The 12716-nt window shown below is 33.2% G+C and overlaps 1 protein-coding gene across 1 annotated transcript; it reads right to left on the reverse strand.

Moving 5' to 3' along the window:
- Positions 1–1452: 1452 nt before the first annotated feature.
- Positions 1453–9244, reverse strand: LOC128993662 (zinc finger protein 90-like). Its single transcript, XM_054417722.1, has 3 exons — positions 8974–9244; positions 3307–3444; positions 1453–2887 (listed from the first exon to the last, which is right to left on the reverse strand). Exons 1-3 carry the CDS (start codon positions 9112–9114, stop codon positions 1808–1810), a joined length of 1359 nt encoding a protein of 452 aa, XP_054273697.1. The 5' UTR covers positions 9115–9244; the 3' UTR covers positions 1453–1807.
- Between the last annotated feature and the right edge of the window lie 3472 nt (positions 9245–12716).

The following is a 12716-nucleotide window of genomic DNA, read 5'->3' on the forward strand; positions in this document are numbered from 1 at the left end:
ATGTTAGTGACAAAAGTATGAGAATCGCAAAATCCCCACCATGTCAATTCGACATGACCACAATACCATATATGGTAAAAACCTTGAAATAAGAGCTTACTATTGGCCAGTTCATTTTGAGGACAGATAAGCACAACTCAGGATGCGCATATCTAAAAAGTAGTGCATGTACACTGATAGCAAACCACGATGAGCTGAATCTTCCATCCGCAAAAATCTTATTAAAGAAAAACGCAATAAATGTATAAAATTATAATAATTTTGAAAAATAAACAAATAGATTATATTTTCAATGTCAATTGATGTATATACTAGCAGCAGCATCACATGCCAAAATATATAAAATAAAATGCTACAGCATATTAAACCTATAATTTAAGTTTCAATAACCTTGTTATGAACCAATTTACATTTAAATTAAAATGAATTTGAGATCATGCTATTCAGGGACCTACAGTTTCAATCGTCCAGGGAAGGTTTTTATTTTTAGTTTTGATACAAAATACATTAATTCCCAAAATTGCAAGAAATCGTAGACTTGAACATGGTGGAGTTTAAAGATAGAATCTAAAGTATAATTCTTCTTCTTCTTGGAAATTACAATACCATTTTCTTTGATGGCCTGAAAAACAGCTCCAGTTTAGGTAACTGCTGGCATCTTTTGATTATCGTATCGGGTACTCTGAATAATTTTAATACTTAACCCCCGGGCGGCGTGGGGTAAAATGTGTTAATCATTCTAAAAATCGATGAGAATTTATTACAAAATTTACATGGTTCATAGAGAAATCTACAAGCAAATGCTTTTGGTAGGCATCGTACTAAAAGTAAATGGTGTTTCCATTGTGCACCATGTAAAGTCAGTTGATATTATGCACGTTAAATTAAAGTTCTTCACTAGTGAAATACAACATTACAAACCCGAACTCAAACTGAAGCGTATGCAAAAGTAATATACTATTTTAAAACTATTGCAATACCTAGTCTTGCATGGGAATAAAAATACAGTACCAAGAATTTAATACCATTTAAGATAGCCTATTTTGGCAACTACATAGTCGAGCACAGTTGTTTCATCAAGTCGTATGTTTAAGAGAAGATATATTTTTTGTAGATATAAGCCTATTTTAGTTTTTACACATAATTTATTGGAATTTATAGCTCACTCACTGTTCATTGGAGATTAACAACTGTATGTGGAAAGTTTTGTATTATGTTTGTCATTTTAATGTACTTTTTTTTAGATTTTGTTTACTTTATTAAGCAATCAGCACAACAGAAAAATATTTGATGACAATATTTATAATGGTAGGCCTATATGAAATTGTACAATTTTAATGGTCAGCCTATTTTGATACTATTTTATTCGATATGCTAGTTAGAATGCTCATTTTAAAGGAAAACTTGTCTGTTAATTTTAATTAGTTCTGTTGTTTGTTATAATTTATGTTATTTTAATTTAATTATTGTATCATCATCAGCTTTTGTCAAACCATTGTGTATTTTACTAAATAAACATTTCAAAAAAATATATTTGACGTCTTTTTAATTAAACATTTGCCTTCTTTTGCATAGTCTATTTAAAGGTACGGTACAAAATAAAGTCATAGAAAAGGTTGTTTTCAATCAGTCAAATATGTTTGGTGTTTTTATAATGCTAAGCTACGTAATATTTCAGGGTATATTACAAGTTAACAAGTTTTTTTACAGTGCTGTTTATTTTGTAAAAACTTATTAACAAGAATCCAATATTGTCATTTTTTCCTTGGATAGTGTTTTACGTTTTACTTTATTGTGTAAGGTTTTTTCATTGGCTTGCAATAGTTTTATGGTGTGTTTTAAGATGTTTCTTTAAAATGTCATTCCTACTGAAAACCCTGTTACAAATAGAACAACGATGTGATGGGTTTAGATGAACTGTCATATGTCTATTCAAAAGATTTTTTGTTTGGAAAAGTTTATCACAGAGCTGGCACATGTGTTGTTTTTCCTTGTGTTTCAGTTTGTGTATATAGAGGGTCATTTTATTTTTCAAAACCGCACCACACTCTTCACAAACAGCTGTCTTTTCATCCGAATGTGCACTTTTATGTCTGTTGAAACTCTGCAGATTCTTGAACTCTTTATCACACTCCTTACACTTCCACTCGGTTTTGTCCGTCGTGTGCGTTAACATGTGAGTGTCAAACCATTGTTTGTTTTTGAATGTTCGATGACAAATGTCACAGACATATACAGGTCTACTTTGTGCATCCATATGTGCAAGTTTGTGGTCCTGTAAACTCCTGTTGGAGTTGGTAACGAGGCCACAAACGTCACAGATGAAACGTTTGCTGTGTCGGGTCTTGTGAACTTTCAACGATTTCTCAGAGACACTTTTGAGCCCGCATATATCACATTCGTATATCTTGTCACCGTGCTTCATTCGGTGATGAGTTTCCAACCTATGTTTGGAGATAAATAACTTTCCACACTTATCACACGCCACAGTCTTATCTGTATCCTTATGATCGACTCGATCGTGTTGCAGTAGTTGGCTGAATTTGGAGAAAACATTAGAGCACAACTCGCAATTGTACTTTTTCAAATAGATCCTTGAATATTTTTCTCTCCATTTGCTCCTCTTATTTTCTCTTAGAACTGTATCCTCTGCTTCATTTTCCAACTGCTCTTCCCTTTTATTCCAATTGCCAATGTTTTCACAGTTGTTATTTAAGCTCGAGAATGGTTTGCTAGTGATTAAATCATTGCCAACTATATTTCCGTCTTTGAAGCCATCTATGCTATTGAACAGTGAATCGTGTTCAAGCAAACTCACGTCTCCCAAGCCAAAATCAGATGATGTTTCCAAGTTGTCACTTTTGCTCTGTAAATTCTTTTCTAAAACCTGGGAAGGGACAAAACAGTCATCAGTTTGATTTAAAGTGAAAAGAATTATGCTTAATATACCATTAACTCTGAATTATAATATACTTTTAAAATCCAATTTAGAGTTTGAGATTTAGGCCTACTTCAATGAAAATTTAGTATATGGTGTTCAAATGGTATTTATTTGAAAATAACACATTGGCTCGTTGGGGGATAAAATAACCATCACTTTACACCAGAGGTGCTTGATCCATTTTTTAAAATCCATGCACACTTCAATTCAAAAAACAAAAGATCTTACAGACTACTATAAGTTTGAAATTTAAAACTGACATTTATAACATATGAGTGAGATAAGCCTACAGCCAAGAAAAGATTTTGATAGAAGTACAGTAATTGTTTTTTTTTTTTATAAAGTAAATTTTGTATCTTCCATACCTCGTCTGGGAGAGGAGGCATTCCTGTAATCAATTCTTCATTAGACAATTCACAGAGCTTTTTAAATCTTTGCCATCGTTTTAGCTCATCTATGCAGACGTTGCATATTTTATCCGGCAGGTTTTCACCAGGTTCAACCTACAATAAAGAGTAAAAGAGTATCTCATACCAATAACAGAATAAGCTGTAAGTTACTTTGTACAGTGTGCCACGTGGGGTTTTTATCCCAACTGGGGTTTTAGTCAATCTCAACTAGAAACAGCCTAATTAGTAAGAAGCTTTATATTTGTTGTTAGCTTTAGAAAATTTGCTATTTCCTGTTTTTGTTTTAAAGCCGAATATATGAGACGTACGAGGACAACAAAAATCAAAATTGCGAGAAAGTTTGGGAGTTTTGCCACCCACTGCAAAATGAGGTGAGTTTTTTACTGACAGAAAGATTTGTGTAGTTGCCCCGACCCGATGGTAGTGTGAAATGCCTAACCGATTTGTAATGTTGGTGTCAGCAGCATGTCGGTGTCGAGTTGCTCAGTTTGAAACAGCTTAATCAGAGACCAACATCAGCACACCCTGTCAAAGGCTCAATTGAACTAGCTCGATATTTATTCGGAAACTAACGACAACTTTGGCTTGGCAATGGAATATCTGGTTCTCTGCAGACAAAGGTATTAGGCCTACTTATAAAGAACAGAAAATCAAATGTCATCAAAGATAGTTCTAATGTCTGTTAAACTACAGGATCACTTCTTTGACTCTTAAAATCATAAGATAGGCCTAAATCTATAAATCAAAATTAACCTGAAAGGAAGGTGTTATGGTATTACAACGCTGAGACAAGTTAGAAAATCATAGTTTAACGCCCAAGAGAAGCAAAAATATTAGGCCTTGGCCTAGACCATTTACGCCAAGTAGGTAAATTGATTGGGAGTTACGATTTTTGGTACCAGTAGTTGAGTCAATTAACTTACTAACTAATATGTTTGTTGAGTATCCAAAAATATTTAGTCAGCTCTTAGAGTCCACTAAGTTAGGATCGTTGAAGTTTTGTAAATGTGACGATTTAGTGATGTCTAAATACAAGTTGGATTAGGCCTAGTGCCCAAACAGAAACACTTATCGACAGAAACTTGGACTCAATACAATTTTTTAAGGTTGAAATTTTAGAGTGACCAATATTGATCCCTTCTTGGTTACAGTTCCGCAAAGAACCTACGATAGACCTATTTTATTGAATGAAATTAAAATATTTTATTGAATGAAATTAAAATATTTTATTGAATGAAATTAAAATACTGCATTTTATTCCTGATCTAGTACCTATTCAAGGAGAGGGCCACCTGCATTTTAAAAGTTAGTTAAGCAAGTTTAAGTTAAAAGTTAGTGTGTTACAGAATACACAAGATGATTTACAAAACTAGTGTCCCTGTTGCTCGAATTCGAGCAATTGCTAAGTATTACAGGCGTTATTTTAAACCAAATAGCAGTCATAATTTCTTATGACTTTAAGAGATTCGACTGAAGGATTTTGGAAATATTCATGGTGTATACAACAGATCGATATAATCACAATTTCTTGTAAATATCTTATCATTTTTCAAAAGCTGATTTTGTTTTTTAGTATTTTCTGCAAATAGCCTTACTCATATCCGCATTAGGTTGTCCATAATAACGATTATAAATTCTAAAAAAAAAAACAATATTTTTATTTCTTATCCTTGGTGATGTTCTATGACTTTCTTATGTTTCCATAGTTAGCAAATCAGCTCTTTCAATGATTACAAAGAAATGCAGCACAGTGTTAGCCTAATTCAGTTTTTTTTTTAGTATATCAATTTATCCAGGCTCTCTCGCTTTTTTCCATTGTAATATTTACGCCAACCCAAATTTAAATAGTAAACATTTCATTTCAACCAAGTTAGTAAATGTTTGTAGCAAACTGTTAAATTAGCAAACTTATTGACTGTATACAATTAACATATGTTCTTCTTCTCACTTTTAATTTCTGACAGCTAGAGTTTCTTAACAATTTTGTTTCCCACGTTAATCTTATGGAGAAATATAAAACTTTAAGGCCTCGGGTACAATACGAGCCGCGAGCGGCAACCTGAGCTGCACGTAAGTGGCGGTGGTGGCTACGATACAAGCGGCACTTTTATAACGCTCATCAAATTTCCCAGTTTTATGAGTCAGTTTAGGCGAAATGGTAAACTATGCTTACCTGCAAGGCTTATTGCAACTATTGTTGCTATCTGACAATTGTTTGCCTTTAAAGAAAAACTTAGTTTTTAGAAAACCCTTAACCCTAACTTGGTCCCATAATTTTCTGGTGATTGAAGTGTTTTAAAACTTCCGTGCTGATCATTCCACAAACATTCCCCAAACTGCACCTCAAGTATCGACCCGTATCGCATGTTTGCTGATGTTTCCCTGTCATTTTAGGTCGAACTGAAGCATGACTCATCTGAGCGGTGAGCGGCGTTTTTGCGAAAATCGGTTTTGACTTGGAACCATGAGCGGCGCTGAGCGGTGCCGCTCGCCGCTCAGACGTATCGTGGCCACCCTCAACGAATTTACACGCAACTAAATTAGATCCGATGTCAGAGCGGCGCCGCTCGTATCGTACCCGGGGCCTGAAGGGCCCCAGGGCCTCACTATCTAATTATTTCCCTAAAAAGAAAGTTTCCTGCACAACTTCACGTTACGCTCTTTCCAATGAGACCAAAAACATGTCAATCGGTGCCATAGTTTTGGAGGAGTAATTGTCACAAAAATCCTGCTTGCGTATTAAATAAGTACTAGTGTACATGTTGCTCGATTTTGAGCAATTGCAAAGTATTACAGGAGTTATTTCAAAATGAATAACAGTCATATTTACAACGAATTTAAAAGAGTCAAATCAAAGATTACCGGTGTGTATCTCATGGAGATACTCACGATGTATATGACAGTAATCAACATTTCCTGTAAATATTGTATCATATTTCATAACCTGGTATACCGGTATTGCTTTTTAATGTTTTATACAAACATTTCCTGACTTATAGCCATATAAGGTTGTCCATGTTTATCTTCGTTATTGATAAACCTAAAGCATTCCGGTCGGTTTTCTCCTTCTCAAAATGCCTCGCTGTACAGTCAACACTAAGCGACTAAGCGAATTTCCATTTGCCTGATTGGATTTACACTAAAATGTCTACTTAAAAATATAACATTTATTTCCTATTTAAATAGAATTAGTTTAACAAGTACTTAGGTTTGCTGCATCAGGGAGGGTAAAACTGTTTTTTTTTTTTTTTTTTGTAAAATGTTAATAGTTAGTAAGAAATAAAAACATTTTCCAAATTTGATCAAAATATGTTCATAAACAAGCAAACTACAACAGTTTACTTATTCTCCATAAGAATAACATGGGAATTTTAAATTTACAGTTTTTTGGAATTTTCTCCGTAACCATTAGGCGCATAATAACGCTTAAATATACTAAATTATTTGTTTTTTTGAGCTCTACAAAATGGTTTGGAAAGAAATTGCTAAATTTTATGTTTTTGGGGTCAAAAATGTGAAAAACCTACTTTTACCCCATAAAACCCCCCATAAACCCCCGTTCCCATGGTCCGATCATGCTGGATCGCGAACTCGTTCGAATAAACGTAGGTTTACACGTTTGTACCAAATTTTATCAAAATCGGATCATTTTTGCTCGAGTTATCGTGCTAACGGACATATATATATATAAATATATATTAAATATTTAAGTAAATAAGTACAACTGAGCACCCTGAATATTATATTTTATAAAAAGAAGTGACATGTACGAAGTTAACATCTAAAAATATACGAAGAAAATCTAAAAAATCCAAATCATATTTTAAATAGCCAAATTCCTTCAAGAAACCCAATCTTTGACCAAATTTTAAAATTAAATAATCAGTAACAAAAAAGTTTTTCCAATTCCTGTCTAGTTCTATAAACCATCTGTATATATAAATCATATTTATTTACAAACAAACTATATAAACAACGGTTAAGTGTTTAATGTATTTTGAAGTTTGAAAATGGACTAATGTCCGAAACATGTCACTTCTTTTTATAAAATATAATATTCAGGGTGCTCAGTTGTACTTATTTACTTAAATATTTAATATATCAGCAGCCCTATTAAATGAACACCTAAATTAAAACATAAATATATATATATATATGAATCTGAACGGATTCTGTTTTTGGCCTCTAGGGACCTCAAAACGAAAAAAAAAATCGGTCCCGCGTCCAGGTCTTACCATGAGTACTACGGTAATAGCTTATTCCCTATATGGGAAATTCGCTAACAATGTTTGGCTGCACTTTACTTTAGGTCTTACACTCATTCGAGTTAAAATATCAATCGATATATCGATTAATCGATCGTTTCATTCGATATATCATTTGGTTAGTTAGGTAAGGTTAACCTAACCTAACTAACCAAACAATATATCAAATGAAACAATCGAATATTCGATATTTTATTCGAATGAGTGTAGGACCTAAAGTAAAGTGCAGCCCAATGTTTGTGTCCGATGTTAATCTTATGGAGAAATATGAAACTTTAAAGGGCCCCACGGCCTCACTCTCTAATTATTTACCTAAAAAGAAAGTTTCCTGCACAACTTCGCGTTACGCTCTTTCCAATGACACCGAAAACATATCAATCGGTTCAGTAGTTTCGGAGGAGTAATTGTCACAAAAATCCTGCTTGCGTATTAAATGAGTACTAGTGTCCCTGTTGCTCGAATTCGAGCAATTGCTAAGTATTACAGGCGTTATTTTAAAACAAACTTCAACCAAGTCAGCAAATATTTGTAGCAAACTGTTTTATTAGCAAACTTATTGACTGTTTACAATTGACCTATGCTCTTCTTCTCACTTTTGATTTCTGACAACAGCTGGAGTTTCATAACAATTTTTGTTTCCCATGTTAATCTTATGGAGAAATAAGAAACTTTAAAGGGCTCCAGGGCCTCACTCTCTCATTATTTCCCTAAAAAGAAAGTTTCCTGCACAACTTCACGCTACGCTCTATCCAATGACACCAAAAACATGACAATCGGTTCATTAGTTTCGGAGGAGTAATTGTCACAAAAGATCTGCTTGCGTATTAAATAAGTACTAGTGTCCCTGTTGCTCGAATTCGAGCAATTGCTAAGTATTACAGGCGTTATTTTAAAACAAATTTCAACCAAGTCAGCAGGTTTGTAGCAAACTGTTAAATTAGCAAACTTATTGACTGTTTACAATTAACATATGCTCTTCTTCTCACTTTTGATTTCTGACAACAGCTGGAGTTTCATAACAATTTTTGTTTCCAATGTTAATCTTATGGAGAAACACAAAACTTTAAAGGGCTCCATGGCCTCACTCTCTCATTATTTCCCTAAAAAGAAAGTTTCCTGCACAACTTCACGTTACTCTCTTTCCAATGACACCAAAAACATGTCATTCGGTTCAGTAGTTTCGGAGGAGTAATTGTCACAAAAAACCTGCTTGCGTATTAAATAAGTATAGATATATATAGATATATAGATGTAGATGAGTAGGCTAGCCTAACTAGGCCTATTTAACTTATCAATTTTAAAGTATTAAAAAACTCATTTAGGCTATACAGTATGTTTTATCTATGGCTATACTAACCTCAATCCCAACACAATCAATAATTAATTGTGATAATGAGTCAGTAAAAGGAGCTGAATCATTTTCAGAAAATATTTTTGTTAAAGTGCAGTCTTTGCTTAGGCACAATCTGCACATTTTCTTATAATCCAGGTTATCCATGATAGTGGTTAATGTACTAAGTAAACCCTGATAGTCTTTAAAACAAGATGGGATGATGGAACTAGGCAAATTCAATCCCTTTTATAAGTTTCATGAGAAAATAACAAGCATTATAACTAAGTTAGGTATACTACACTGTTAGCTTTGTTTGACTTGACGGAACGGTGTTAGGTTAGAGATCCCTTCAATTTGACATTTCGGTACAGTACTGTCACTACTGTCACAGTCATACCAATACTGTATTTTCAGTTTCAGCTCAGCACAATTCCGTCTGCTGTAGTGCTGTGTTGTGTTATGAGTATTGCTACACTGTTGACCGAGTGTAAACACACAGGAGAATTTGGGATCGATGCAGAGTGAGAAGGAACTGTTTGTGAATGAATATAACGTCACAAAAAATATCAAGGCATGTAGTAGTAAATCTGAGCAGTCCAATGAATCTAGATATTTTTTAAGGAAAAAAACAGTTGTTTCAATAGTAAAGTAGCTAACAAAAGTCTGAGCAAATCAACACAGAGTGACAATGAAGTTCACACCTTTAAAATATTACAGGTCAATATTCAATGTATTCGCAATAAGGTTTTAGAGCTTGAGCATTTTAGTAATAGTCATGATATTGATGTTATTTGTGTCTCTGAACATTGGCTCACTGAAAATTTAATTGATATTTTTACTCCTAAAGGTTATATTGCTGCTGATTTAATGTGTAGAAAGCAGAGAAAAAATGGAGGAGCAGGGATTTTTGTACGTAATGGTTTGAATTTCTTAAAAATTGATCTCAGTAAATTTTGTCTGGAACTACATTGTGAATTTAGCTGCATAAGATTAGATAATGTTGATTTAATAGTTATTAGTTTATATAGATCTCCTAATGGTGATGTAAATGTCTTCTTTGAAAACTTTGAAGCGGTTGTGATAAGTCTGCAGAAATATAAGTCAAAACTTGCAATTTGTGGTGATTTTAATATTGATTTTAACAGCTTGAATTTGCATGAGGTTATTGTTTTTAAAAATATTCTAAGGTCACTAAATTTGGTCTGCTCTAATAAATTGCCTACACGCTTAAATGCTTGCCTTGATAATGTAATTGTTAATTTTTCAAGTGATAATTACTCTACAGAAGTTGTACCAGGTTGTTTTGCTGATCATGATCCATTAATTTTTAAGTACTTTCATGTTCCTACAGCCACTAAGCCCAAAGATAAAAGAAATTATGTATTCATTAGACGGCATAAAGAAGAATTTGTAGAGATGTTTGTAAATAATTTGGAGCAATTAGACTTTAATTTTATTACTGATAGTTATCTCAAAGATTCTAATATTTTTGATATTTTTATGTCATTTTTTACTAAATATGTTAGTCTATGGTATGAATGTTCTCCGCTTGTAAAAAAATGTTCTAGGAATGTCAAAGGCAAAAACAAAATAAGTTGGTACACTTGTGAGTTAAATGAAATCAGAGAAAGGATGCTTACATTGAATACGGTGTACAAAAACTTGACAAGGTGTGGGTCTGAGCTTGCCAACAATGGTTACACTGCTTACCTTCAATGCAAAAAGCTGTATAGAAGGAAATTATCTATTGCAAAGAAAAGTGCTTGTGAAAAATACATTGAATTAGCCCCTAATAAATGTAAAGCAGCGTGGGATATCATATCTCTTGAAAGTGCTCCTACAAAAACACAGGACATTCCACTGAATCCCAATGACTTGAATGATTTTTTTATTGACTCAGTAAAAGATTTGGGTAGTAAAATTAAGCCTGTGGGCCGTTCAGCTGATGAATATCTGCATTCTCAAACAAAGTGTCAATCTACTTTTCAATGGAGTAAAATAACATCTGAACAAATAGTTGCCATTGTTTTCAAATTTTCAAACTCCAAAAGCATGGACTGTTATTGGTTATCCAACTACATTGTCAAGAAAACCATTCACCTTATATGTAAACCTCTTGCGCTCATATACAATAAATGCTTAGAATCTGGTTATTTTCCTGAATCACTACAAATTTCAAAAGTAATTCCAGTTTTCAAAAAGGGTGAAAAACATTTGGCACAAAATTATCGTCCAATATCAATTGTCCCAATTTTTTCCAAAATATTAGAATCCTTAATTTATGATCAACTAAATCATTATTTTGAAAGTCATAATCTTATTACAAGTAGCCAATTTGGATTCAGGAAAGGCAAAAATACAACAACTGCAGTTCTGAAAATTGTAAATGAATAAACCTTAGACGCCTTCGAAATGAAAAATTCTGTCATGCTCTCTCTTTGTGATCTAAGCAAAGCATTTGACTGCATTCCATTTGAAATTTTATTAATGAAACTAAAATTTTATGGAATTAGTGGTGAACCTTTGAAATTAATTGAGTCTTACTTGACCAATCGGAAGCAGTTTGTGTCAGTCAAAAACAATAATTCAGTTTTGAGAGATGTAAGGATAGGTGTTCCGCAAGGCTCAGTTCTAGGACCATTTTTCTTTATAATTGCAATTAATGACCTGCCAGCAAATGTTGTGTCAAACTCTGTTATTTGCTATGCAGATGACACAACAATTCTCTGTAGAAATAGAAAAATTGAAATTTTAAACACCCTGGCTGAGTCTTCCCTTAGTAATGCAGTTGCCTGGTTCTCAGCCAATAAACTGTTTTGTAATTAAACAAAAACTCAAACTATTACTTTAAGTTTAAACAGAGATTTAGAAAATAAAGCCGTAAAACTTTTGGGGATATATATTGATTCAAAATTAAACTGGGGATCCCATATAGAACATGTATGTAAAAAAATATCCAGGGTTAGCTATCTTATCTGGAAACTAAGTGATTTTGTTTCTGGCGAGTACCTTAGAATGGCTTATTTTGGTCTTCTGGAATCACACATAACCTACGGTCTCCTCTTATGGGGCCATTCCTCACAAACAAATGATATTTTATTGATTCAAAAGAAAGTAATTCGCAATATGTGTAGGGCGAGCCTTGTGGAACACTGTCGTCCATTATTTATTAAACTTAAAATTCTCACTGTTGTAAATTTGTATATTTTCTGCTCATTAATGCACATCAAAATGAACTTACAAGAATTTGTCACAAGAGAGAGCATACACAACCACGACACAAGAGGGAAGGTGAGACTTGATATCCCAATGCACAGATTAGCCAAAACTGGGTCATCTCACAAAATTAACTGCATTAGATTTTTCAATAAACTTCCTTCATATGCTAGAACTGCACCAGTCAATGTTTTCAAGAAGAAAATGTACGATTGGCTATTAAAAAATCCATTTTATTGTTTAACTGAGTTTTTAGACTGTCCTGTGATCCTAGATTAACACTTGTAGATAGAATTGGCCAAGAAATGTTGTTATTGTCAGTAGTATTTGGGCCTATATAGGTTTATGATTGTTATATGTGTAGATTTTATTTTCCTTAGTATTATGATAGATTTAGCCTATATTGTATGACGAAGCCTATTTCATGTAATATGATCAATGGCGAATAAAGATTTCTGATTTCTGACTAGGATTGTTTGAAATTGAAAACTTTTTAACCCTTGGTGTATTCAAACCAATCAACGGCATAATAAGTTAGGTTTATTTCGACA

The sequence above is a fragment of the Macrosteles quadrilineatus genome, unplaced genomic scaffold (assembly GCF_028750875.1).
Source record: "Macrosteles quadrilineatus isolate MER2022 unplaced genomic scaffold, UCM_ALF_1.0 Scaffold_4__1_contigs__length_99947679, whole genome shotgun sequence".
Lineage (NCBI taxonomy): Eukaryota > Metazoa > Arthropoda > Insecta > Hemiptera > Cicadellidae > Macrosteles > Macrosteles quadrilineatus.